Source organism: Phyllopteryx taeniolatus, chromosome 9, assembly GCF_024500385.1.
Source record: "Phyllopteryx taeniolatus isolate TA_2022b chromosome 9, UOR_Ptae_1.2, whole genome shotgun sequence".
Lineage (NCBI taxonomy): Eukaryota > Metazoa > Chordata > Actinopteri > Syngnathiformes > Syngnathidae > Phyllopteryx > Phyllopteryx taeniolatus.
The window spans coordinates 5,387,077-5,413,515 of NC_084510.1; the positions used below are offsets into that span (position 1 = coordinate 5,387,077).

At 40.7% G+C, this 26,439-nt stretch overlaps 1 protein-coding gene across 3 annotated transcripts; it reads left to right on the forward strand.

Annotated features, from left to right (window-relative positions):
- The first annotated feature begins 1,524 nt into the window (after positions 1-1,524).
- Positions 1,525-25,307, forward strand: rpn2 (ribophorin II). 3 transcript variants are annotated; one of them, XM_061785182.1, is made up of 18 exons: positions 1,525-1,604; positions 1,941-2,131; positions 2,924-3,019; positions 6,677-6,852; positions 6,949-7,024; positions 7,103-7,237; positions 10,471-10,647; positions 10,734-10,852; positions 14,560-14,665; positions 15,306-15,397; positions 15,474-15,588; positions 15,665-15,859; positions 15,937-16,023; positions 16,106-16,201; positions 16,540-16,615; positions 21,097-21,226; positions 21,696-21,792; positions 24,711-25,307. In XM_061785182.1, exons 1-17 carry the CDS (start codon positions 1,592-1,594, stop codon positions 21,745-21,747), a joined length of 1,932 nt encoding a protein of 643 aa, XP_061641166.1. In that variant the 5' UTR covers positions 1,525-1,591; the 3' UTR covers positions 21,748-21,792; positions 24,711-25,307. The 3 variants fall into 3 exon arrangements, with proteins under 3 accessions (XP_061641166.1, XP_061641164.1, XP_061641165.1); XM_061785180.1 differs by lacking the exon at positions 1,525-1,604 and adding an exon at positions 1,649-1,679; XM_061785181.1 differs by lacking the exons at positions 1,525-1,604; positions 21,696-21,792 and adding an exon at positions 1,649-1,679.
- The last annotated feature ends 1,132 nt before the right edge of the window (positions 25,308-26,439 follow it).

The window sequence follows — 26,439 nt, forward strand, 5'->3', positions numbered from 1 at the left end:
TTTTTAAATTATTTTAAAAATGTAAAGCATATTGAGTTCCCTTGTGGATGAAATGCGCTATACAAAATAAATTTGCTTTGGAGAGCTACAGTGTAAGGTTTTTTTTTAGGTGGTAGTTGGTGTACAAAGTATGAGAACCACTAATTTAATGCAGTTGTCTTCACTCATCAATTGAGTGTATTTATTGAAAGATAGTAATTACTATTTTTTGACTAGCCCCAACAGCAACAGATATTTAATAATTAAAATTAGCATTACACTTTGAAAAAGAAGACAAAGTAATGAGTCTTCATTTGAATTGCTTTTTGTGTGTATTACTCTCACAAAATACAGGACTCTTCTTGCACTGACAATTTACGATATAAAATGATCCATAGAAAAAAGATTTGTCAATTTTCATATTTACTGCTCTCTTTTATACAAATATTACATGGAATTTTCAACATGTGGTAACCATTGTCACTGGTTTAGGTATCCATTTTGAAATTATCACTGTATTCTCCCTCCTCTCTAAATGACCACATTCATAATCTGTTTTCATCACCACAAGTAGAAAACAAGAAGATACCTTTCTTGTTCATGAGCAAACTGCATGGAGTCCTTTGTTCTGAACTAATAAAGCTTGCATGGTAGGTGAGCAGTAAATGTTTTTTCTCGTCTACTGATTGTGCTGTGGAACACGGATTACTGACCAGTTTGTGACAGCGAATATTGGAAAATCCAGCTCTGTAACACTTTTTGATACAAATATATCACTTACAGCACCTAAGTATGGTTCAGTTGAAAAGGGACTGTCAGTTAATTGAAAAAAAAAAAAGACCACTGTGGGGTATTGTAGTTCAATACCTGGCATAATCGACTTTCTTTCCTGGATATTGATGACAAATCCAGATGCACGTCTGGTAAGATTTTCTTCTGATGCACCAGCTCCTCCCTATACCTGTACCTGCATGTTACTATTAGAGAGGAAACTGGAAAATGAAAATAAGCTAATAAAATAAAATATTTACGGATGGTGGTTTCTGACAATTTTTTTAAAATGTATTTTTCCATACATGATGTGGTATGATACGATATGATTTGATTATGCAAACCCGTGAAGCCTAAACATCGAATAATTCATCTTTGTTCGCTCTTGAAGACGTCTTGTGTGAAACGGAAGACAACGTTTTATATTCATTTGTATATTTATTTATATTGTATATTTAAAGAAACCCGGGAAACTGTTATTTGACCTATTGCTTGCGCAGAACGACTATTTCACTTGTTTATAGCCTAAATCTTCTCAAACCAAGAATAGATTTCTTAAATTTAGACAGTTAATCTTTTGCAGTATTGTGCGGCGACCAGTCCAGGGTGTTGTCTGCCCTTCGACCGGAGTCAGCTACGGAACTCTGCGACCCTGAACAGGACAAGCGGTTATAGAAAATGGATGAATATTGTCAAATAAAGAAAGTCTTGAATTGTATGAATGCTAAAAAGTTACCATTATTGTGGAAGGTAAACCGGATATTACATCTGTCTTGATAGGTTGGGCTCTGCACCGGAAGTAATCGTCGGTTTCGGTGACGCGGCATTAAGACTGCTAGACATGGAACTGTTCAGTGAGTGAATGAGTCGTTGTTTTATTATACATACCGTTATTTTTTTCTTCTTCATCTTAATGTCCATTATATTGGGTATGCAATGTGGCGTTGCATTGCACTGACTATATGAGAAAGTAGCTCACGGCGTCTGTATTAGTGTGCAGCTTTCCTACTCATGTGGTCGCTAGCTAGCTAGCTTTTGCTGTGTAGTGAACGTCTGCAATGAAAGCGCGACTCAATGGAAAACATAAATGTATCTATGAAGTCAAAACTGTAACGGTCAATACTAAGCATATCTTTAAAACGCGCTCCCGGCCAGGTACAGGGTCCACCTTTATTTCCCTCTGTTCACAGGGCTTGTCGGGTTGGTCTTCCTCAGCCTAGCTCTGACTGGAGCTCAGACGCTCTCGCCAGCTCACTATCTTTCCCTCTCTGATATTGCTCGACTTCAAAACCTCTTCAGTCAGACCTTCACAGACCTGGAATCGGCATACTATTCTGTTGTCGGTCTCACTAAACTTGGAACCACTGTTCCTGATCACAAGGTACGTAATAGCTTTATTTTATCCTCTTACATATCCATTCATTTTCTACCTCTTATCCGAGGTCGGGGTGGCGGGACCAGTAGCTTTAGCAGGGACACCCAGACTTCCCTCTCCCCAGCCACTTCATCCAGCTCTTCCGGGGGGATCCCGAGGCATTCCCAGGCCAGCCAAAGGATGTAGTCTCTCCAGCGTGTCCTGGGTCGTCCCCGGGGTCTCTTCCCGGTGGGATGTGCCCGGAACACCTCACCTAGAGCCAGCTTCTGTAGCCGGGGATCGGATCGCCAAGGTTCCCGCCTTCGGCCACCGCCCAGCTCGCACTGCACCTGACCCCTATGGCCCCTCCCACAGGTGGTGAGACCATGGGAAGGGGGACCCACGTTACCCTTTCGGGCTGTGCCCGGCCGGGCCCCATGGGTGCAGGCCCGGCCTTCGAGCCCCACCTCCAGAGGGGGGCCCCGGTTACCCGTGTCCGGGCAAGGGAAACCTGTGTCCATTTTTTGTCATCATCATATGGGGTCTTTGAGCCGTGCTTTGTCTGGTCCCTCAACGAGGACCTGTTTGCCATGGGTGACCCTGCCAGGGGCATAAAGCCCCAGACAACTTAGCTCCTTGGATCATTGGGACACACAAACCCCTCCACCACGATAAGGTGATGGCTCAAGGAGGGGCTTACATATCCAATACTGTTCTATCCTGAAAGACTGGCCAAGGCTTTAGCTATGTGGCTTCAGATTGTACACATTTGTTGTTTGACTTGGCCTTGATGTAAATCAATTAATGGTTATTTTACAGGATGTATGCCAGTTCCTGAATTCTGAGCTTGATCCCACTAATGTAGACTCAGTCTTCTTTGCTGCAGAGACAAGCCAAGCCATATCCGGATGTGAGGTATGACCACAGGGCACACAGTTTCAAATATGACGCCTTAAAGATGTCAAACACCTTATGAATTTTAAATAATATTTTTTTTAAATAAATGTTTTGTAGATTCAGTTGTTTTGGCTCTGCTCCCTAAAAAGAACTGGCTCATTTGGCTCCCAAGTGATATATTTTTTCAGTTAGTTTCTTTTTTTTAATTCACATACTCAAAAGTGCAACAAAAAAATTCACTGTCGAATACAAACACATCGCATCATAAAGGTGTAATAACTTAGTTTTGTGTATTGTTAAACTATTTATAGTGAGACATTCTCAGTCATATAGGTCTGTGAGGATTTTTGAGTTGTGGGGGGAAGCGGTATCTTGCTTTGAAGTGCATGCATTGGGACTGAAGGCATGAGTCAGGGTTTGCGCTGCCCTCACCATTGGCTAATTTAAAACCTGATGTAGCGACGCGAATATTGCCCACGTTCGCCACGATGGGGAATCAAAAGTGCCTGCGTCAAAACTCAAAATCCTTTTCTGATAAAAGTTCATGTGAGCAAGCTCATTCTGCCATGTGTGAACCGTGTTAATGTCCCCCCCCGCTTCGTAAAATGCTTCAATCTGTCGTCCAGCCGCTGCTGGCTAACCAGTTCGGGTCATGGGCTTTTCCAGCTGCAGGGATCGGTGCGTCGGGGAAGACGAGACCCAATGCTGCTTGGCGCTAAATTGAAGCATGCATATTTATTATTGCGATGTACGTTTGAAGTGTCGATGGTCAATGTGTCCTGCAATTCACATTAGTTCTCGCAGCTACTGAGCTGCCTTCTTCATCAATGCACAAACTGCTAATCCCACTTTGGTTGGCATGCCGAGCAGTGATCCTGACTCGAACTGGGGCATACCTAGCTTTTCATTTGGGGAGCCCAAGGCAAACACAGTGACGCCCCCTCCAATCTTATGCAATTTAGACCACATTGTCCTCCTTCTGAAATCTGTTAAAATGATCTCACAGCTGAAGTTAGCCTACTAATATTTACTACCAAAGAATACTGGTGGGTACTTTGATTCAGACTCCAACTGGTTATGAGATTGATCTAATAAAAACAAAATAACAAATATTGAAGCCATAATTTATTAACAATTATGATTATGACTGGTGTCGCACGGAAATTTTCTTGACAAAATTTTGAAAATATGGAAATTCAGACAAATTTGAACAAATTGTTCTGGAAGTGAATTTTTCTAGGTTGGCAGCTTTGCAGTGGTTTGAATGTGTTTGCCCCTTTCCTGATTATTATTTTTACTTTTGCATATTTGTCACACTTAAATGTTTCCCATCATCAAACAAATTGAACTATTAGCCAAAGACAACACGAGTAAATACAAAATGCAGTTTTTAGATGCCTTTTATTATTAAGGGAGGAAAAAAATCCAAACCTGCATGCGCCTGTGTGAAAAAGTGAGTGCCCCCTAAACCTAATAACTGGTTGGGCCACCCTAAGCAGCAACAACTGCAATCAGTCTCGAAACAGAACTGTGGAGTAATTTTGGCTCCCTCATCTTTGCAAAATGCAGAATTGTTGTAATTCAGCCACATTGGAGGGTTTTCATGCATGAACCGGTCATGCCACAGCGTCTCAATAGGATTCAGGTCGGGACTTTGACTAGGGCACTCCAAAGTCTTCATTTTGTTTTTCTTCAGCCATTTAGAGGTGGACTTGCTGTTGTGTTTTGGATCATTGTTCTGCTGCAGAACCCAAGTTCGTTCCAGCTTGAGGTCACAAACAGATGGCCGGACATAGTAATTTCAGGATTTTTTTGGTAGACAGCAGAATTCATTGTTCCATTTATCACAGCAATTCTTCCAGCTCTTGAAGCAGCAAAACAGTCCCGGGCCATCACACTACCACCACCATATTTTACTGTTAGTATGATATTCTTTTTCTTAAATACGGTGTTACTTTTACATCAGATTTCATGGGACACACACCTTCCAAAAAGCTCCGCTTGACTGTCTCGTCAGACTACAGAGTATTTTCCCAGAAGTCTTGGGGCTCATCATATCATTGAGACAAGCCTTAATGTTCTTTTTGCTCAGCAGTGGTTTTTGTCTTGGAACTCAGCCATGCAGGCCATTTTTGCCCAGTGAAGTCATGAATGAACACTGACCTTAACTGAGGCAAGGGAGGCCTGCAGTTCTTTAGAAGTTGTCCTGAGTTTCTTTGTGGCCTCCTGTATGAGTCGTTGCTGTTTTCTTGGGGTAATCCTTCACTCCTGGGAAAGTTAACCTCTGTTCTATATTCCCCTCCAAAAGTATTGGAACGGCAAGGTCAATTCCTTTGTTTTTGTTCTATACTGAAGACATTTTTGTTTTAGGTCAAAAGATGAATATGAGACAAAAGTTTAGAATTCCAGCTTTTATTTCATGGTATTTACATCTAGATGTGTTCAACAACTCAGGACAGATCACCTTTTGTTTGAACCCACCCACTTTTCAAGTGAGCAAAAGTATTGCAGCATGTGACTGATGGCTGATCCAAACTAATTGGGAGAAGCTTCATCATGCAACAAGACTGACCCAAAACACACTGCCAACACAACAAAGGACTTCATCTGGGGAAAAACTGGAAGGTCTTAGACTTGCCAAGTCAATCACCGGACCTTAATTGCATGCATTTTACCTCCTGAAGAGGAGACTGAGGGGAGAAACCCCAGAAACAAACAAGAACTGAAAGAGGCAGCAGTCAAGGCCTGCAAAAGCATTTAAAATGAAGAATGTAACATGTGTTGTCTGGTGAAGTCAATGGGTCGCAGGCTTGATGCAGTTACTGCAATTAAGAGTCATGCCATCAAATATTAAATGTTATTCACTCTGTTAATTTAATAATGTGTGTTCCAATACTTTTGCTCACTTTAAAAGTGGGTGGCTTCAAACGAAAGGTGCTCTGCCCTGACTTGCTTAACACATGTAGATGTAAATACCATGAAAATAAAAGCTGGAATTCTGAACTTTTGTCTCATATTAATCTTTTGATCTGAAACCCAAATGTCTTCAGTATACAACAAAAACAAAGAAGTTGACCTTGCCCTTCCAATACATTTGGAGGGGACTGTATGTTTTCGCCATTTGTGGATAACTGCTGTCACTGTGGTTCGCTGGAGTCCCCAAGCTTGAGAAATGGCTTTTATAACCTTTTCCACACTAATAGATCTCAATTACTTCCTTTCTCATTTATTCCTGAATTTCTTTACATCTCGTCATGGTGTCTAGCTTTTGAGGATTTTTTGGTCTACTTCACTTTGTCAGAGGCAGGTCCTACGATATTTAAGTGATTTCTTGATTGAGAACTAGTGTGGCAATATCAGGCCAAAGTTTGGCTCGAGAAATTGAACTCTGGTATGATAAACCACACTTAGGTATTAATGGGGGGGGGGGGTCACTTTTTCACAGAGGCCCATGTAGGTTTGGATTTTTTTTCCTCCCTTAATCAAAACCTTCATTTAAACACATTTTGTGTTTACTTGTCTTTGACTAATATTTACATTTGTTTGATGATGGGAAACATTTAAGTGTGACAAAAATGCAAAAAATAAGAAAATCAGGAAGGGGGCATATACTTTTTCACACCACTGTATAATGTAAAACTGTGGACGACCTAACCCTTTTTCGTCACTGCTTAGATCCCTGTGACCAATGAAACCAGGGATATGCTTCTGGCTGCTGTCAGTGAAGACTCCACCATGACTCAGATTCACCGTGCTGTGAGCGCGCTTAGCTCTTTGGGACTTCCTCTGACCTCTCAGGAGGTCGTTGGTGCACTAACAGCTCGCATCAACAAGGAGGACAGTGTCATGGCGTAAGTTGTGTTGGAAAAAGAATTGGTTGGATTTTGTACGTGTGTGTGTGTTTGGGACCAGATTGTTTTTGTGCTTACGATTCACTTTTTGGACAGCATTAGTTCAGCTCTGCAAACAGCCACCCGCCTGTCTCAGCAGGCAGAACTTGGAAGAATACTTGAAGAAATTGAGGTGAGGTCTTTAACCTCCACCAGGTGGTGCTGTGACACTTGTCTCTGACAACACCAACGTGCCATTTTTTTCTCTCAGGATCTGACAGCACGTTTAGATGATCTTGGGGGGATCTACCTCCATTTTGAAGAGGGACTTGAGGCCACCGCCTTTTTTGTAACTGCTGCGTATTCCCTGTCAGATCATGTGGATATGGAGCCCCCCCTCAAACAGGTAAGATCATTTGCTTTGTTGAATGTCACATCCCAAGGGTGGATAAAATGTTTGTATTTTATTTATTTAACCTTTATTTATCAAGGGAAACCTCATTGAAAGCAAAAAATCTATTTTACAAGAGTGTCCTGGTCAGGACAGACAACAAAGACATAAAATAGGTTTGATAGTACAAGGTAAAAACATTCAATCTCATAATACAACAATCAGCAGTCGGCTTATCAAAATCCAAACTCTTTAAAACCAAATGAAAGTGCAACCAAGCTCATTTTCATGTTTTGTTTTTAAATGCATTAAATATATTTGAAGACAAGTGCTGAAAAAAAATTGCAAAGACTGGGAACAATATACTGTAGTACAGACTTGTTGAGGTATGTCTTAAAACTCTTTTTCACCTTATACAGGGTTTCCCCACATCTACATTTAATTGTGGCGGGCCACAAAATGGATTTTGGCTTTTGCTGCGCGAATTTGTGCCCTGATGTGCTCCTTCTGTGTGTCTGCTGGTGATCCATACCATCCGATTGTCTTTCTAATACGATCCTGAAAATACAGCCCCTCAAATGACTGAAATATCAAAAGTATCGATGTTTAATTTTGAAAATCGATCTTCTGGTATCAGCGGCATCGACATTTGAGACAGTATTGCTCCTTCCCCACGTTTGTGACGCTGCTCCAGCCGGCGGATAATGGGGTCTCGTCACAGCACATTCTGTGCTGTTTTTGTTTGTATTTGTGTGTATTTTCGCTTGGAAATGGCACTCAATGTTGGGAAAAGCCTACGTACAGTCGTCAGGACCTTTAGGGTTTAGGATTATGCCGCGAAAAGACAATGACAGGAAGCAAACTAACGCTGCAGCGCTGAGCATGGCAAGTTCCCCCCATGCATAACCTAACTCCGTTGACTCCTTTATCCACAATTATTCATTTTCAAATTTATGTAAACAATCTTGTGAAACAAATAAGGATAGATATGCAACTGTGAACGTCAGCGTCCATCTTGTGAAACAAATAAGGATAGATATGCAACTGTGAACGTCAGCGTCCCACTTCATACTGCCACGGCACTCATTCTGTAAACCCACAAGTTAAGTTCTTCAGTAAAATAATTTTGAAAAGGGTTCCAACAAAAGTAGGTACTGTATTTTCACGACCATAAGGCACACTTAAAAGTCTTAAATTTTCTCCAAAATGGACGGGGGCGCCTTATAATGCGGCGCGCCTTATGTGTGCACTGAGTTCCAACATCTATAAATGTTGTTGTGTGATGAGCGCTCCGCTTGACTGACTGGGAGCATTTCCTGACGATGCTGCTTATACAGAGGAAAAGCGGACGATGAGGAAGGAGCTCTATATTAAAAATAATGTTTCCCCAGCTCAGTGCAGATCTTGGGTACAGTTAAAAGCATGCGGGCCTGGGCTCGAGTGCCATAACTGCCACAGTTTTTTCCGGCAGATGTACAGTGCTGTAAAAAAGTATTGGGCCACTTCTCAAATTCTTATATTTGTGCATATTTTCCCCACTTTGTTCAGTATCATCAAACAAATGTAAATATTAGATAAATATAACCCAAGTGAACTTAAAATGCTGTTTTTAAATGGTGACCCTGAAGGCAACTGCGCGCTACTCTTGTTTACATTTAGACGAACAAAAACAACAGCTTTCATGTATTGTAGTATTTGTCTGGCACTGTCTGCCCAAACGTGGATATTTCAGCTCACTTATAACTTCAGAAAACACCATGCAGTAAATTGCAGGTGGTGTTGTAGTTTTGACTGTGCATACATACACACGCATGCAAACTGCAACATCAGAATTTGCACATTCACATTTTATTTTGTAATTTAAAAAAAAAATGATGTTCATGCTGTGGTGAAAATCAAAAGTTACTATTTACCCAGTACTTGAGTAATAATTTCACTGTGTAGCTTTTACTCGTACTCAAGTAATTTTTTTGTAGGACTATTTTTACTTTTACTTGAATCACATCATTAAGTAACAGTACTCTTACTTGAGTAGAATATTTGGCTATTCTACCCACCTCTGGAGCGGACATCTTCTATTGCTACTCTTACGTTTAAGCAACATTTGTGCTCATCAGATCAGCCAGTGTAGTATTTGTTGCACTGGTCTTTTGTATTTTCGCGTTTAGGTCCTGCGGGTTGTGGTCCCAGCGGAACCGCGAAGCACACGTAACATCGGTGACTATTTGATCCGCGAGTGCATCTTGTATTAATTAGGAAACGTGGCTAAAATTATCTAATTAGTTAACGGATGTTAATATTAAATGTATTAAGTGACTGAGCGATGTTAGGGAATAACATAACTTCAAAGTCAGAAATGGACAATGAAAATGGAAAAATATTGTACTTAATATTTTCCTGGAGGATGCATTAGGGATTAGCCTTTGAAGTTCGTAACAGTGAAACAGGCAATGATTTGAGTAAATTATTTTCCAAAATGAGAGTGCTTAAAGAGGAGGATGCAATTCATGTGGCACAGCTTGAAGCAGGCATCAGGTGCAAGTGGAGAAGGGCCTGGCTCAAGTTGGAGGCCAGAACAAAAAAACAAAGAAATGAGGCAAATTTCATTTTAATCTTAAATTTGTACATCATGTACTTGAGCGGTGTAAATTAGCTTGAAGAATTATATTTTTTTTCCTTATTGTACTCTTCAGAGTCTTCCAGATTGCTTAATTTATGTTAGAATCAAGAAAATTCTCTGCGGGGCCCTGGAGGATCCCCCCAGCCCCCCTCCCCACAATGTTTTTTTTTTTTTTTTTTTTTTTTGGGACACTCTTTTCATGCCTCTGGTTGCATGTCTGTCATCAACAACTGAAATCAAGCACACTGGCGTGGTAAGTTTGAAACTTAAAATGTGAAACTAAACATTTTCAAGCTTTCTTTGTACTGACAATAACTGGGTGTTTTAGGCCATGAAAAAAACCTACAAAACAATGTTGTACTGTACAGTAATATGGGTGCATATGGCCTAAAAGAAATTGTGCTTCAATGTAACGGACAGTCGGCTATATCAAAATTTAATTTAATTAGAATTAATTACCGAATTAAAGAATGGAGCGGAGTGTATGTTGCCTGTGGGGTTTATTTTGCCCACTCCTGTTCTAGCCTGTCACTGAAATGTTTGGGTGACATTGCCTGTGGGGCTTATTTTGTTCACTCCTGTTCTAGCCTGTCACTGAAATGTTTGGGTGACTTTGTTCCTTTCACAGGATCAAGTAATTCAGCTAGTGAACTCCATTTTCAGCAAAAAGTCCTGGGATTCTCTGGCTGAGGCCTTCAGTGTGGCAAATGCTGCCGCTACCCTCTCCAACAACCGTTTCCATGTTCCAGTAGTCGTCAACACTCATGGGCCGCCCACCGTGTCACACAGCCAGCCAACCCTGCAGGTATAAATGCAGGATGTCACCTCAGTATTTATGTGGATGCCATATGGAATTATTTCAGTCATTCTGGTTTTCTTTCTGATTCTCAGATCCTAGTTACTGACGTCATGTCTCAGCCTCTGGCCTCAGCTAATGTGCAGCTGGATTCTGCATATGCAGTAGCCACGAAGAGTATCATTCTTGGCCAAGCACCATTCACTCTCAATGAGTATGCGTCATAAAGAAGTAGCTTACAGTACCATGAAAAGTATTTGCCCCCTTCTTTTTGCATAGTTTCCCACTTTAAGGTCATCAAAGAAATATAAATATCAGACAAATATAACCCAAGTGAACTTGAAATGCTGTTTTTAAATGGTGATTTCATTTTTGTTGCTAATCACAATTTTTGGTAAATTTTCACCGATCAGACCCAAGCCTGATTACCTCCAGACCAGAATCTGTCTCGACCAAATCAAGTCTGACATAAAAGCTTTAAAAAAAAAAAAAGCTGCAACATAATTACTCGATCCAAAGAAATTCCTTAACAGTTGAAAAATAAAGAAATTGACATCTATCAGTCTGGAAAGGGTTACAAAAACCTTTTCTAAAGCTTTATGATTCCACCGAACCATAGGGAGAGCCATTATCCTCACATGGAGAAAACATGGAACAGTGGTGAATCTTCCCTGGAGTGGGTTGCCTACAAAGATTACCCTGACAGAACAACAATAACTCATCCAGGAGGCCACAAAGGAACTCAGGACAACTTCTATATATAAAGAATATATAATTTGAGAAGGGGGACAATACTTTTTCACAGCACTGTAGCTTTATTAGTGATGCACCAAAATAATGTCTCATGCATAACATGTAACGTTGATCACTGACGACTGGCACAAGAGTCCGTAGACAAGAGTAAAGAATCATTTACTATTAACAACCAATGCCCTGGACAGCATGGTGGAATATCCAGTTGAAATGACTGGAAGGTCACTTTATTACACACAGCCTACACTCAGGGTTCGATCATGACATAGTGCCAGAAATCAACCATAAATGTGAACTAAGCATAAATGTTAAATAACACATTCAACAAACTACTAGTAACATATACACATTTTAATAACTTTATTACTTTAATCAAATTTGCATGTCGCGATAAATTATGGGAACCGCGTGGGTTTTCCGTCATTATGCTAGTGGCTATTAGCCCAAACGAAGCGCCCCTATTGTCGCCCAACCTTGCTGGTTTCTGCTGTTCGGGTAAGGGGAACACTAGTTGAATGCTATTTTGAGGGAGCCATCCTCAGCTACAGTGGTGTGAAAAATTGTTTGCCCCCCTGCCTAATTTAAGATTTTTTTGTGTGTTAGTCACACTTCAATGTTTCCAATCATCAAAAGAATTTAAATATTAGTCAAAGAGAACATTAAAACAAAGTGCAGTTTTTAAATGTTTTTCTTTTTATTAAGGGAGGGAAAGAAAACCTACATGGCCCTGTGTAGAAAAACTGATTGCCCCCCTCCTTAAAACCTAACTTAACTGTTGTTTATCATACCCGAGTTTAATTTCTTTAACCAAACCTAGGCCTGCCACACCTGTTCTCAGTGAAGAAATCACTTGAATAGCACCTGCCTGATGAAGTGAAGTTGACCAAAAGATCCTCAAAAGCTACACATCATGCCGAGATGTAAAGAAAATCAGGAACAAATGAGAACGGAAGTAATTGAGTTCTGTCAGTGTGGGAAAGGTTATAAAGCCATTTCTAAAGCTTTGGGACTCCAGCGAACCACAGTGAGAACCATTATCGACAAATGGCGAAAGCATAGAACAGTGGTGAACCTTCCCAGGAGTGGCCGACCGGCCAAAATTACCCCAAGAGCACAGCGTCGACTCATTCAAGAGGTCACAAAAGACCCCACAACAACATCCAAACTGCAGGCCTCACTTGCCTCAGTTAAGGGCAGTGTTCACAGCTACACCATAAGAAAGAGACTGGGCAACAATGGCCTACATGGCAGAGTTCCAAGATGAAAACTACTGCTGAGCAAAAATAACATTAAGGCTTGCCTCAATTTTGCCATAAGACATCTTGATGATCCCCAAGATTCGTGAGAAAATACTCTATGGTGTGATGAGACAAAAACAGATTTTTTTGGAAGGTGTAATTCCCATTACATATGATGTATGCATTTCAGGTAAAAGCTCATACCCACAGTAAAATACGGTGGTGGTAGTTTGATGGTATGGGGCTGTTTTGCTCCTTTAAGACCTGGAAGACATGCTTTGATAAATGTAACCATAAATTCTGCTGTCTACCAAAAACTCCTGAAGGAGAATGTCCGGCCATCTGTTCGTGACCTCAAGCTGAAACGAACTTGGGTTCTGCAGCAGGACAATGATCCAAAACACACCAAGTCCACCTCTGAATGGCTGAAGAAAAACAAAATGAAGACTTTGGTGTGCCCTGACTCCTACTGAGATGCTGTCGCATGACCTTAAAAAGGCGTTTGATGCTTGAAAACCCTCCAATATGGCTGAATTGCAACAATTCTGCAAATGGGCCAAAATTCCTTCACAGAACTACAAGTTATCGCAAACGCTTTATTGGAGTTGTTGCTGCTAAGGTTGGCCCAACCATTTACTAGGTTTAGGGGGCCACACAGGGCCATGAAGGTTTGGATTTTTTTCTCCCTTAATAATAATAACCTGCATTTAAAAACTCCACTTTGTGATGACTTTTTTTCTCTGACTAGTATTTAAATTTGTGTGATGATGGGAAACATTTAAGTGTGACAAACATGCAGAAAAAATAAATCAGGAAGGGGGCAAACACGTTTTGACACCTGTACCTATGAGCTACAGCTAATGGGCCTAAATATGATACTAAGTGCGGAGGCGAACTTGCGCATTGCGTCCGTTGTCAATGCAGCATAAGTCACTAATCATCGCCTCCATGACAGCGAATAAACGACACTTTTAGACAAGTATGGTAATAATGAAGGACAGGTGGAGAATAAGACAAGAGAAAGGCGGGAACACCATGCAAATCGCTCAGCTATCACATGAAGTCTCAAAACACCAAAATATGTGATTGTCTGGTTCACTGCATTAGTCTAGCTGAAAACTCGTTATACTGGAGATCAGTCAACTTTGAAGAGCAAAATAGCAGACAAATATGACGCCTTTATAGAGGAAAATACTGTAATATACGATAACACGAGAGGGCTACATAAAGAGGGACCGGAAACAAATTAGTACGTCACCGCTGTTATGTTGCGTGAGAAAAGGAACCTATAATTTAAATGTACATTACTATAATACATCTTTATAATATAACTTTTATCAGTCCCACAATGGGGAAATGTGCATCATTTCAGCAGCAATAGTGGATATAGGAAATGCAGATGGATGGATGGATGGACTTTAATCACTGTCCCATGATAATGCTCTTGACATAATTTGAAAAATATGGACATTCAGACAAATTGTTCTGAAAGTGAATTTCTATAGGTTCTCAACACTGCAGTCGAAGCCATAAATGCAGTTTCACTATTAATTGGCATAGTTTAATCATTAATAATTGGCAGGAATGATTTTTTAAAATATATTTTAATTAATCCAAAGTGTTTTCTTTTGCATTTTTTTCTATGAAAAGAGCTTACAAATCAAGTTTGATTGATTTATAATTTCTTCCGGTCTCATAGGTTTTCAGCCTGGGAAGTTTTCAGTTTTGTTCAAGAATTTTCATTTCGGTGCATCACTAATCCATATGTCACCAAACCTAAATCTACAGTTTGTCTTTGTCTTTTACATTCATGCTTTGGATGGATTTATTTTCAATTCATTTTAGTGTTAATTATGGTAGGGTCTGTTGGTAAGTAATCAACTTTTGACTGTGAACATATTACATAAGATTCATATTTCTTGCGTTTCAGTGGTGTCTTTGAACTGAACTTCATGTCCCAGCAGCCAACCAGTGGCTATTACCAGTTAACTGTTTCTGTGACTGGTGATAGCCGATTGATTGCTAATCATGTTGAGGTGAGTTTCTATTTAAACATTTTATTTTTTATTTTTATTTTTTAAATCTTACTATCCTTCAGGCTCACTTGAAGTTACCTGCCTTTTCAAAAATCTAAGTCTTTTATTGCCACTCCACCATTTAAACCTGTAGCAGTTGAAATAGTTGATGCTGATATGTATGACAATGGAAGCGTTTTGCAAATGAAAGGAAAGTTTTATTGTCTCTAAAGATGGCTTTTACAACCACCTTAGTTTAAAGAGTGTGGAGCGGCTATCTTGCAGTTCACTATATCTTTAAACGTTTTGCAACTTTTGACTCTCACAAAATTGATATGGTAAGTTTGGGTATGACACAAATATTCCATATTGCTTCAGTTAAAATGTTATAATGCGAACGGAAACTGTCCTCAGTAGTTCTCTCAAATTTTTGTAAAAGGTAGTCCTTTCTACTTAAGTTTTAATGCTCAGTGTTTAGATTTACAGTATTGTATACTCCCTTGATTTATAATTAATTAATAATGTCCCCTTTAAATCTCAACAATCATTTGTGTATGGTCCTAATACTACTTTCAATCACTTTGAAGTCTACATTTGGTGCATCGACGGCTGTAAACTCGACTTCCTTTGCTATTTTGCTTTGATGCCGGTCCACCTGTAGCTCAAAGTGAAAGTGTCGACTGAGGTGGCGGTTACCAATATGGACCTCTCTGTGGTGGATAAGGACCAGAGCATTGGCACAAAGACCACCAGGTTTGAAATCAAGACCGTTACACCTTTTGTCGTTGACTGGTAGTGAACGACTAAATGTTCTTTTCAAATGATCCAGGGTCGACTATCCATCCAAGGCCAAGAGCTCATTCACCGCTGATAGCCACCAGAACTTTGCCATGGCCTTCCAGCTGGTTGATGTCAATACCGGCGTTGAACTTACCCCCCACCAGGTATGAAACCAATACAGGATGTGAACATTTCAGCTTCCTAAGCCCATGAAGCTCTGATTTGTATTCTCTTTTACAGACTTTTGTCCGGCTGCACAATCAGAAAACTGGCCAAGAGGTTGTTTTTGTTGCCGAGCCCGATACCAAGGGTCTGTACAAGTTTGAGTTGGACGCAGCAGAGCGTAAAACAGAATTTGCCCTCATCTCTGGTACCTATTTGCTGTATCTCATGGTTGGGGATGCCACACTGGAGAACCCCATCTTGTGGAATGTGGTTAGTGTCAGCATCGTGCGGAAATTCTTCTTCCAAATGATGCCTGACATTAATATTTGCCATTCATCTTTTCTCAGGCTGATGTTGTGCTCAGGTTTGTTGATGAAGATGCCCCAGCAACAATTCAACCCAAGACTCTTTACGTACCCAAACCAGAGATCCAAGTAAATCTTTGTTGCATCTTCTGCTCGACAAGGTGAAATCAGACATTTTACAGTAGATTGAAATGTTATCCTGCCTCTGCAGCACTTATTCAGGGAACCAGAGAAGAAGCCTCTGACAGTTGTTTCCAACACGTTCACTGCACTCGTCCTGTCTCCCCTCCTGCTTTTGCTTATTCTGGTAACAATGCACTCTATCTTATTTTCGTATTTATCAAGTAAACATGGAAAACTCTGTTATGGACCTGAGTTATTGCTGAATGCCCTATTGTCCCGTTTTTTCCCCCCTACAAAATCAGCTCAACAGTTTTTTTTTGACTCGTTAATAAATTGAAGGTTAAATATAATACTTACTAAATTCAAATCTCAATCTTTTCCCCAGAATATGTAGTTTTCAGTAGTCGTTAATTGTTACAGTCTGGGCATTGTGTGTCAGGTGTTAAACATATTTTCCAATCCCTTGTTTACATCTTTTCAATACAAGAAGAATGACATGCTCTTTCTATTCTCTCTTTGCAGTGGATTAAGCTTGGAGCAAACATTTCCAACTTTAGCTTTTCTCCCAGCACCATTCTCTTCCATGTTGGACATGCAGGTTGGTCTCCATCTGTACAATGTTAACCATAGATCGTTGTTCAGTCCCTCTTTTTTGTATGTGGCTGTCATAAATCAGTGACGATACTATGCCTAATTTAATCAAGCTTCTATTGAAATCTTAGTATGGGCCAAACCCAAAAGTGTTGTCTCCTTTTTTCTTTATTTTTTTCTTTAAATGTATGCCATTTACTGTCATTTGTGTATTGAACACCCACGTATATATACTTGAAAAAAGGAAGATTCGGCTTTCCAGTGACATTTCAGGATGAACTTTTATTAACTTTTCAATGTACGTATCGAACTGTTCAATGTTTCATTACTTTTTGCACAACCTCTGCATCCTGTTGATGATACTCTTGACACTCTCGGCTCAGGTGGGAGAAAAGATTAACCCTTTAAGTTTCTTCAATTTCTGCCTAAATCATTCATAAAATGTAATCTGATCTTCATCTAAATCACAGGAATAAACAGGAGTGCTCTTAAAACTAATACCACAGAAACAATTATGTTTTCATATTTTTACAGAGCATAATGTAGAAATTCAGCTACTGTGGGTCAAAGTCGAAGAAGAAGAAGAGGTGGAAAGCGGGTTCTTCAGCAGAAAGAGAGGAGGAAAGCACAGAGCCTAGAACTGAATGTGGGGACTTTGAATGTTGGGACTATGACAGGAAAATCTCGGGAGTTGGTTGACATGATGATTAGGAGAAAGGTTGATGTATTGTGTGTCCAGGAGACCAGGTGGAAAGGCAGTAAGGCTAGAAGTTTAGGGGCAGGGTTTAAATTATTTTACCATGGTGTAGATGGGAAGAGAAATGGAGTCGGGGTTATTTTAAAAGAAGAGTTGACTAAGAATGTCTTGGAGTTTAAAAGAGTATCAGATCGAGTGATGAGGCGGAAACTTGAACTTGAGGGTGTTATGTATAATGTGGTTAGTGGCTATGCCCCACAGGTAGGATGTGACCTAGAGGTGAAAGAGAAATTCTGGAAGGAGCTAGACAAAGTAGTTCTGAGCATCCCAGACAGAGAGAGAGTCGGGTTAGGTGCAGATTGTAACGGACATGTTGGTGAAGGAAACAGGGGTGATGAGGAAGTGATGGGTAAGTACGGCATCCAGGAAAGAACTTGGAGGGACAGATGGTGGTAGACTTTGCAAAAAGGATGCAAATGGCTGTAGTGAACACTTTTTTCCAGACGAGCCACGAACATAGGGTGACCTACAAGAGCGGAGGTAGAAGCACGCAGGTGGATTACATCTTGTGCAGACGATGTAATCTGAAGGAGGTTACCGACTGTAAGGTAGTGGTAGGGGAGAGTGTGGTTAGACAGCATATGATGGTGGTGTGTAAAATGACTCTGGTGGTGGGGAGGAAGATTAGGAAGACAAAGGCAGAGCAGAGAACCATGTGGTGGAAGCTGAGACAGGACGCGTGTTGTGCGGCTTTTCGGAAAGAGGTGAGACAGGCTCTCGGTGGACAGGAGGAGCTTCCAGAAGACTGGACCACTGCAGCCAAGGTGATCAGAGAGGCAGGCAGGAGAGTACTTGGTGTATCTTCTGGCAGGAAAGGAGAGAAGGAGACTTGGTGGTGGAACCTCACAGTACAGGAAATCATACAAGGAAAAAGGTTAGCTAAGAAGAAGTGGGACACTGAGAGGACCGAGGAGAGGCGAAAGGAATACATTGAGATGCGACACAGGGCAAACGTAGAGGTGGAAAAGGCCAAACAAGAGACATATGATGACATGTATGGCAGGTTGGACACTAAAGAAGGAGAAAAGGATCTATACAGGCTGGCCAGACAGAGGGATAGAGATGGGAAGGATGTGCAGCAGGTTAGGGTGATTAAGGATAGAGATGGAAATATGTTGACTGGTGCCAGCAGTGTGCTAGGTAGATGGAAAGAATACTTCGAGGAGTTGATGAATGAGGAAAATGAGAGAGAAGGGAGAGTAGAAGAGGCAAGTGTGGTGGACCAGGAACTGGCAATGATTAGTAAGGGGGAAGTTAGAAAGGCCATTAAAGAGGATGAAAAATGGAAAGGCAGTTCGTCCGGATGACATTCCTGTGGAGGTATGTATGCATCTAGGAGAGGTGGCTGTGGAGTTTTTGACCAGCTTGTTCAATAGAATTTTAGCGGGTGAGAAGATGCCTGAGGAATGGAGGAAAAGTGTGCTGGTGCCCATTTTTAAGAACAAGGGTGATGTGCAGAGCTGTGGGAACTATAGAGGAATAAAGTTGATGAGCCACACAATGAAGTTATGGGAAAGAGTAGTGGAGGCTAGACTCAGGACAGAAGTGAGTATTTGTGAGCAACAGTATGGTTTCATGCCTAGAAAGAGTACCACAGATGCATTATTTGCCTTGAGGATGTTGATGGAAAAGTACAGAGAAGGTCAGAAGGAGCTACATTGTGTCTTTGTAGATCTAGAGAAAGCCTATGACAGAGTACCCAGAGAGGAACTGTGGTACTGAATGCGGAAGTCTGGAGTGGCAGATAAGTATGTTAGAATAATACAGGACATGTACGAGGCCAGCAGAACAGCGGTGAGGTGTGCTGTAGGTGTGACAGACGAATTTAAGGTGGTGGTGGGACTGGCCCTTCCTGTATGCAGTGGTGATGGATAGGCTGACAGATGAGGTTAGACTGCAATCCCCGTGGACCATGATGTTTGCAGATGACATTGTGAATCTGCAGTGAAAGCAGGGAGCAGGTAGAGGAACAGTTAGAAAGATGGAGGCATGCACTGGAAAGCAGAGGAATGAAGATGAGCCGAAGTAAAACAGAATATATGTGCATGAATGAGAGAGGTGGTGGAGGAAGAGTGAGGCTACAGGGAGAAGAGAAAGCAAGGGTGGAAGACTTTAGATACTTTGACTGGGCCACTCCAGAACATACATTTTCTTCTGAAGCCATTCTGTTGTTGATTTGCTTCTGTGTTTTGGGTCATTGTCCTGTTGCAACACCATCCTCGTTTTAGCTTAAACTTTTGGACAGATGTCCTCAAGTTCTTCTGCAAAATATCTTGTGAATTCAGTTTTCCATTGATGATCGCAAGCTGTCCAGGCCCTGAGAAAGCAGAGCACACACATACCAGGATGCTCTCTCATACCATGCTTCACAGTTGGGATAAGGTTTTGATATTGATGTGCTATGCCATTTTTCCTCCACACACGGCATTTGTGTGTTCCTCCCCAAACATTTCAACTTTGTTTTAATCTTTCCACACATTTTGCCAGTAGTGTTGTGGAACATCTAAGTGCTCCTTAGCAAACCTGTAACATTCTGCAATGTTTTTTAGACAGCAATGGCTTCCTCCTCGGTGTCCTCCCGCATGTGCCAGTGGTATCTTCCAAGTCTTGCGCTGACACGCTAGGGTTCTTTTCCCCCTCATTGAGCATTCTGCGCTGTGCGCTTGCAGTCATCTTTACAGGACAGCCACTCCAGAAACAGTGCTGAACTTTCTCCATTTATTAGGGAATATGTCTAGCCGTGGACTGAACAAGACTTTTAGAGATCGTTTTGTAACCTTTTCTAGCTTTATACAACTCATCAATTCCAAGGCATGGCATACACATCAGACAATGCTTCTTGACAAGACACAATTCTAAACCCATGTTTCTAATGCCATTTTAAGCCACACCTCAAATTTAAGCCAGTTTAAGCCATACATCCAATTTTGTCTCATTGATTAAATTTGGCTCACACCTGACTCTGATTAGCTCTTGGAGAATGTGTAGCCGAGAGGTTCACATACTTTTCCCTGCCTGTCCTTTTCTTTAAAAATATGAGAATATAATTGTTTGTGTGGTATTAGTTTAAGCAAACTGTCATTTTTTTTGCTTTTATATGAAGGTTAGACCACATTTTATGACCAATGTTTGCGTACATTTAAAGCATGCATGCAAATAAGTGGCCTTTTGGCGAAATTCGCCGTTTTGAACTCAAAATAGGCCATTTATGTAAATCGTATAGAGTCGATGAGTTTTTGCTGGAGGGGGGGGCTCGCCGCCGTCTTTGTCATTGTCATCATAGGCTGGTGGGTTGGCTTGGTGTTTGCATGTCTGTTAAAGAACTTCCAAAGGGTTCACATACTTTTTGGCCACTTTCCTCTGAGAACACCCTGTGTAAAGCTCCACAATTGCAAGGTACGGTTGATAAATTTTTTGCCGTTGTCTTTGTCTTAAGATGTAAAAATGTAAATGACATGATGAAGAGGGGTGTTGAAATACCAGAAAATATTTTGGTCCATTCATGGATAAAAAAACCTGTTGTGGATTTTCCCCATTCAGCTCCTTATTCCAGAACAGACAGTTGTGCAAAAACTACTGAAACATTGAACAGTTCAACAGTCGTAATGGGAAAACAACAGACTAGCATATTTTTAGCAATGGTACAAGAACCTCATAGCAATAAATCTGTTTGAATGATGTAACATACTCGTTTTCATTTGATATTCATGCTCAAACATTCTGGTAATCAGCTTTGCTGGGCCTGATGTACGTCTACTGGACCCACTTGAACATGTTCCAGACTCTTAAGTACCTGGCGATTATCGGTGGTGTAACATTCCTGGCTGGGAACCGCATGCTGGCACATAAAGCAGTGAAGAGGTAAGTGTGTCGATTGCACCTGGCACAAAAGATTTCTTCGAGACTTCTTAGTCCTTAAGAGGGAGAGAGAGCAATCATAGTCCTTCAGATGTTAAGTACATTGGTGGTCTAAGGCCTCTTGATAGTTCTTTGGTCCAAAAGAGAGGGAAAAGTGCTCTGCTTGTGGATTCGCCCGCAAGCCTATCGGTGCCAGGATCTGCTTTAGGGAAGACGCCTGACTGCAAGAGAGATGGTGTGAGTGGGCAATTTCTTGTAGAGCCCTTAAAGTATCAAAGTGAGCAATTTGTCACTTGTATCACTGCTTGAACATGTTTTCCTTCACATTTACCTCTTGTTCCCCTTTCTAATCCTTTTTACTCAAGTAGCCAACAAATGAGGACTCACTGAGGACATCCTAATTTCAGCAGATTTGTGCCGTCGTCTTTGTCTCCTTCATCCACATGCCGCTGTCTCTTTACTCCTCTTTCAGGATTGCCGCTGAGCAAAGTAGTAGGTTGGCAAAGTATAGGAGCCTCCGATAAAGCGTCCATTTGTAACAAAAGAGCTGGTTGTGGTCCCAGGCTAAAGTAAGGGCATCCCCGTAGATGGTATCTCTAGTGCATCTGTATAATGGTTGGCAGCATGCATAGCTCTGTGGTGCTCACTCATCCTAACTGAGCCCACTCATGTACTCGCCAACTTGCTGGTTCGTCTTGTACTTAACACTCCATATACATAGACTACTGTTTAGCCATGTGCATCGGCCTGTCACGATAATTACAATCTCAACTTTTCGTTTGATAAATAAAATGGACATGATAAACTTTTCCGGAAACAATAAATTCTCATTGTTGTGGTGATGCGAGCCAACAGCAAGTTCGCCAGCTCCACTGCGAAGTGGCCGGCTATTAGCGGCAAGGCTAGTACGGATTAGTCGCTAGTGTGCGCGTGGAGTGCCGGCGGCCCAACGTTGCTCCATCCTATACTCCACAGCCTTGCTCGATCCACCGCATGCAGATCCACACAGCAGAGACACTTAAAGGAAATATTATGTTCGCTAGTCCGCGAACTAAGGAGCTAGCGAGCTCAGGAGATACAGTGCCGTGAAAGGTATTTGCCCCCTTCTCAAATTATTATATTTTTAGCACAGTTTCCCCACTTTAAGATCATCAAACAAATGTAAATATCATAGATATAACCCAAGTGAACTTAAAATGCTTTTTTAAAATTGTGATTTCATTTATTAAGGGAAGGAAAAGAAAATTCAGTTACCTGGCCCTGTGTGAAAAAGTAATCGCCCCCTAAACCTAATAACTGGTTGGGCCATCCTCAGCAGGAGCAACTGAAATCAAGTGTTTTCTATAACTGGCAATGAGTCTTTCACATCTCTGTTGGAGATATTTTGGCCCACTCTTCCTTGCAGAATTGTTTGAATTCAGCAAAAATGGAGGGTTTTCGAGCATGAACGGCCTTTTTAAGGTCATGCCACTGCATTTCAGTGGAATTCAAGTCTGAACTTCGACTATGCCACTGTAAAACCTTCGTTGTTTTTTTAAGCCATTCAGAAGTTGACTTGCTGGTGTGTTTTGGATCATTATCCTGCTGCAGAAACCAAGTGCACTTCAGCTTGAGGTCACAAACTCATGGCTGAAGATTCTCCTTCAGGGTTTTCTGTTAAAGAGCAGACTTTAATCACAACAAGTTGTCCAGGTCCTGAAGGAGCAATGCAGCCCAAGAACATCACGCTACCACCACCACGTTTAATTGTTGGTATGTTCTTTTTCTGAAATGCTGTGCTGCATTTACACCAGATGTAAGGAGACACACACCCTCCAAAAAGATCAACTTTTAATCTCGTCAGTCCATATAATATTCTCCCAAAGGTCTTGGGAATCATTCAAATGTTTTTGTTTTTTGTTTTTCCCCCAAAGTAAGATGAGCGTTTGTTCTTTTTGGTCAGGAGTGGTTTTCGCCTTGGAACTCTGCCATGGATGCCATTTTTGCCGAGTCTCTTTCTTATTTTTGTGTCATGAACACTGACCTTAACTGAGGCAAGGGAGGCCTGCATTTCTTTAGAAGTTGTTCTGAGTTCCTTTGTCTTGCTGTTCTCTTGGGGTAATCTTTTTAGGCCAGTCACTCATGGGAAGGTTCACCACTTTGTTTTCTCCATGTGAGGATAATGGCTCTCCCTATGGTTCGCTGGATTCCTAAAGCTTTAGAAATGGATTTTGTAACGCTTTCCAGACTGATAGATGTCAATTATTTTATTTCTCGACTGTTCTGGAATTTCTTCTCATTTTGTTGCAGCTTTTTTAGATCTTTTGTCTGACTTGATTTTGTCAGGACTGATTCTGTTTAAGTGACTTCTTGATTGAACAGGTCTGGAGAGAATCAGGCTTGGGTGTGATCAGTTAATTTGTGATTTAACAAGTGGGGTAATTTTTCATTTTTGAATAGTTTTTTTTCCCCTTAATAAATTAAATCACAATTTAAACAACATTTTAAGTTCACTTGGGTTATATTTGTCTATTTACAATTGTTTGATCTTAAACATTCAAGTGGGGAAAGGGCAAACATATAAGAAATTAAGAAGGGGGCCAATGCTTTCTCACAGCACGGTAAACCGCTTGCTCAACTGTGGGGAGGTCAGTAAAAAAAACGTTAGTGCTCGTTAGTGCTTATTCCCCACATTACGCACACACACTAGAAAGTTAACTGTTTATTAACCATAACCACATTGGCACACGTTATTCAGCCAGTAGTTGGCGACAGCAAACATATTTGATTGACAGGTGAAGGGCTTGACTCCAGCGCAGAGAGTTTTTCATGATTTCAGAGCCTTGTTTTACATACATGGGGATTTTTTTGCTGCTTCTTCATTCAAATTTGGCAGGCTTTTTAAAAACAGTTTCCTCTGTGGTGTGTCAAATTTACAAGACATTTTTTGACCTCCTTAGTAAGTCAATGACACATACCTCTGTGCCAAATGTCATTTTTTGTGCAGTTTTTGTGAACAGAGCTGTTTTTTTTTTGTTTTTTTTAATTCATCCAAGATACTTCATTTATTGTTTTACATTTCAACGTCAATGTTTAGTATTTTTTGGAGCTAAAAGTTAAAAAGCGTACTTGAATTATTATACTCTAATACCATTTATATTTATTAGTGGCATCAAAAACGATACTATGGTTTATTATGATAGTTTTGGGGAAAGTGTATCGTCCTAAAAACTTTGCCAGTGTGACAGGCCTACATGTGCACTAATCCCTCCTTTTTTATTTGATTTATTTATTTACATTTGTATACATCTAAATCAAAAGATTGCTGTGTTGTGAACCAAACTCATCAGCATTGTTTGCATCCTAAATATAAGTTGTTTTTTTGTTGTTGGTATATTTAAATGCATGTTCAGCCTCTTCACATTGTTTCTGATTTTTACAAAACAATAGTGTTTTGCTCCTGAAGAGAATGCATAATATCAATATTATCCCCTTTTTCGCACCACAGAATTGAGAAAAAATAGACGCAAGACATTGAACAAAGACACTGAAGGAGCACACGTTTCCCCCCCTTGGATTCGATCACCAATACATCCCATCTCACTTTGGAACATCATAACATTTGAAGAATTTGTATGTTGCCGAATGGAAGGAAATTCAGGAACTATCAAACGTCTTTGAGATCAGACAAGTTCTATCCGACTGCTCCACTGTGTTGCAGCGCGACCGATCATTGCACTTCATCTTCCTGTGAGATTATTTTACTTGTTGTACAACATTGTTAGTGCTGTCTCCGTGTGCCTGATTATTATTATTATTTTTTTTTTTGGGGTATGGTTTCTTAATGGAATTAAGGTTTTTGTTTAGTTTTTTTGTACATTACCCTTTGTCTCACCTGCTTATAAGCATGCCAGCAGATCTGACATGCTGATCCTTACTCACTGCTGTACTTTTACAGTACTTCAAACTGTACCAACTGTTTGAGTGTGTGTCAAGGCAGAGCTTGTTTCCAGTGTGATACAAATTTGCATCCCCAAGATAAATTGTTCGTAACGTGTGGGAATTTGAGAATGTTTCTTAAGAAATAAAGAAGTGGTCAATTGGTGTTCTCTTTTGTATGTATCAAAGGTTGTACAGTATGTGTACAGGTATATGCCAAAATAGAATATCGAGGGAAAGTCAATTTATTTAAATTTGTTTCAAAAAGTGAAACTTTTTCTATTAACTACACACAAAGTGAAATATTTCAAGTCTATTTGGTTCAATTTTGATGATTATGGCAGAAAGACAAAAATAAAATAAAAATCCAGTATTTGACAAAATTAGAATATTTCACATGATCAACAACAGATATTAAACAGAAATGTTTGCGTTCTTGAAACTGTATTAAAATATGCCTTCAGTACTTTGTCGGGCCTCCTTTTGCATTAATTACAGAACTAATGCAGTGTGGCATGGAGGTGATCAGCCTTTGGCGCCGATCAGGTGTTGTTGTAGCCCAAGTTGCTTTGATATTTGCCTTCAGGTCATCTGCATTTCGGGGTTTCCATTCCCTCATCTTCCTCTTGAAAATACCACATACATTTTAAATGGGGTTCAAGTTAGGTGCATTTTATGGCCAATCAAGTCCTGTTATTCCATGCCTATTAAACCAGGTATTGGTAGTTTTGGCTTTGTGGGCAGGTGCTAAATCCTGCTGGAAAATAAAATCGCTATCTCCAAAAAGCTCATCGATCAGCGGGAAGCATGAAGTGCTCTAAAATGTCCTGGTAGACAGCTGCGTTGACTGGGAGCTTGATAAAAGACAATGGACCCACATCAGCAAATGACATTGCTCCTCAAACCATTATTGACTGTGGAAACGTCACACTGGACTTTAAGCACCTTGACTTTTGTGCTTCGGTTTTCCTCCAGATTTTAGGACCTTGATTTCCAAATGAAATGTACTTTCATCTGAAAAGAGGACTTTGTACCACTGGGCAACAGACCAGTACTTTTTCTCCTTAGTCCAGCACAGATGCTTCTGATGTTTTTGGTTCAGGAGTGGCTTGACACATGCAATTGTACAGGTGTAGCCCATGTTATGCAGACATCTGTATGTGGTGGTTCTTGGTCTACTGACACCAGCCTCAGTCCACTTCTTATGAAGCACCCCCAGATTTCTGAATCGCCTTTGCTTGACAGTCCTCTCAAGGCTGTGGTCATCCCTCTCACTTGTGCAACTTTTCCGGCCACAT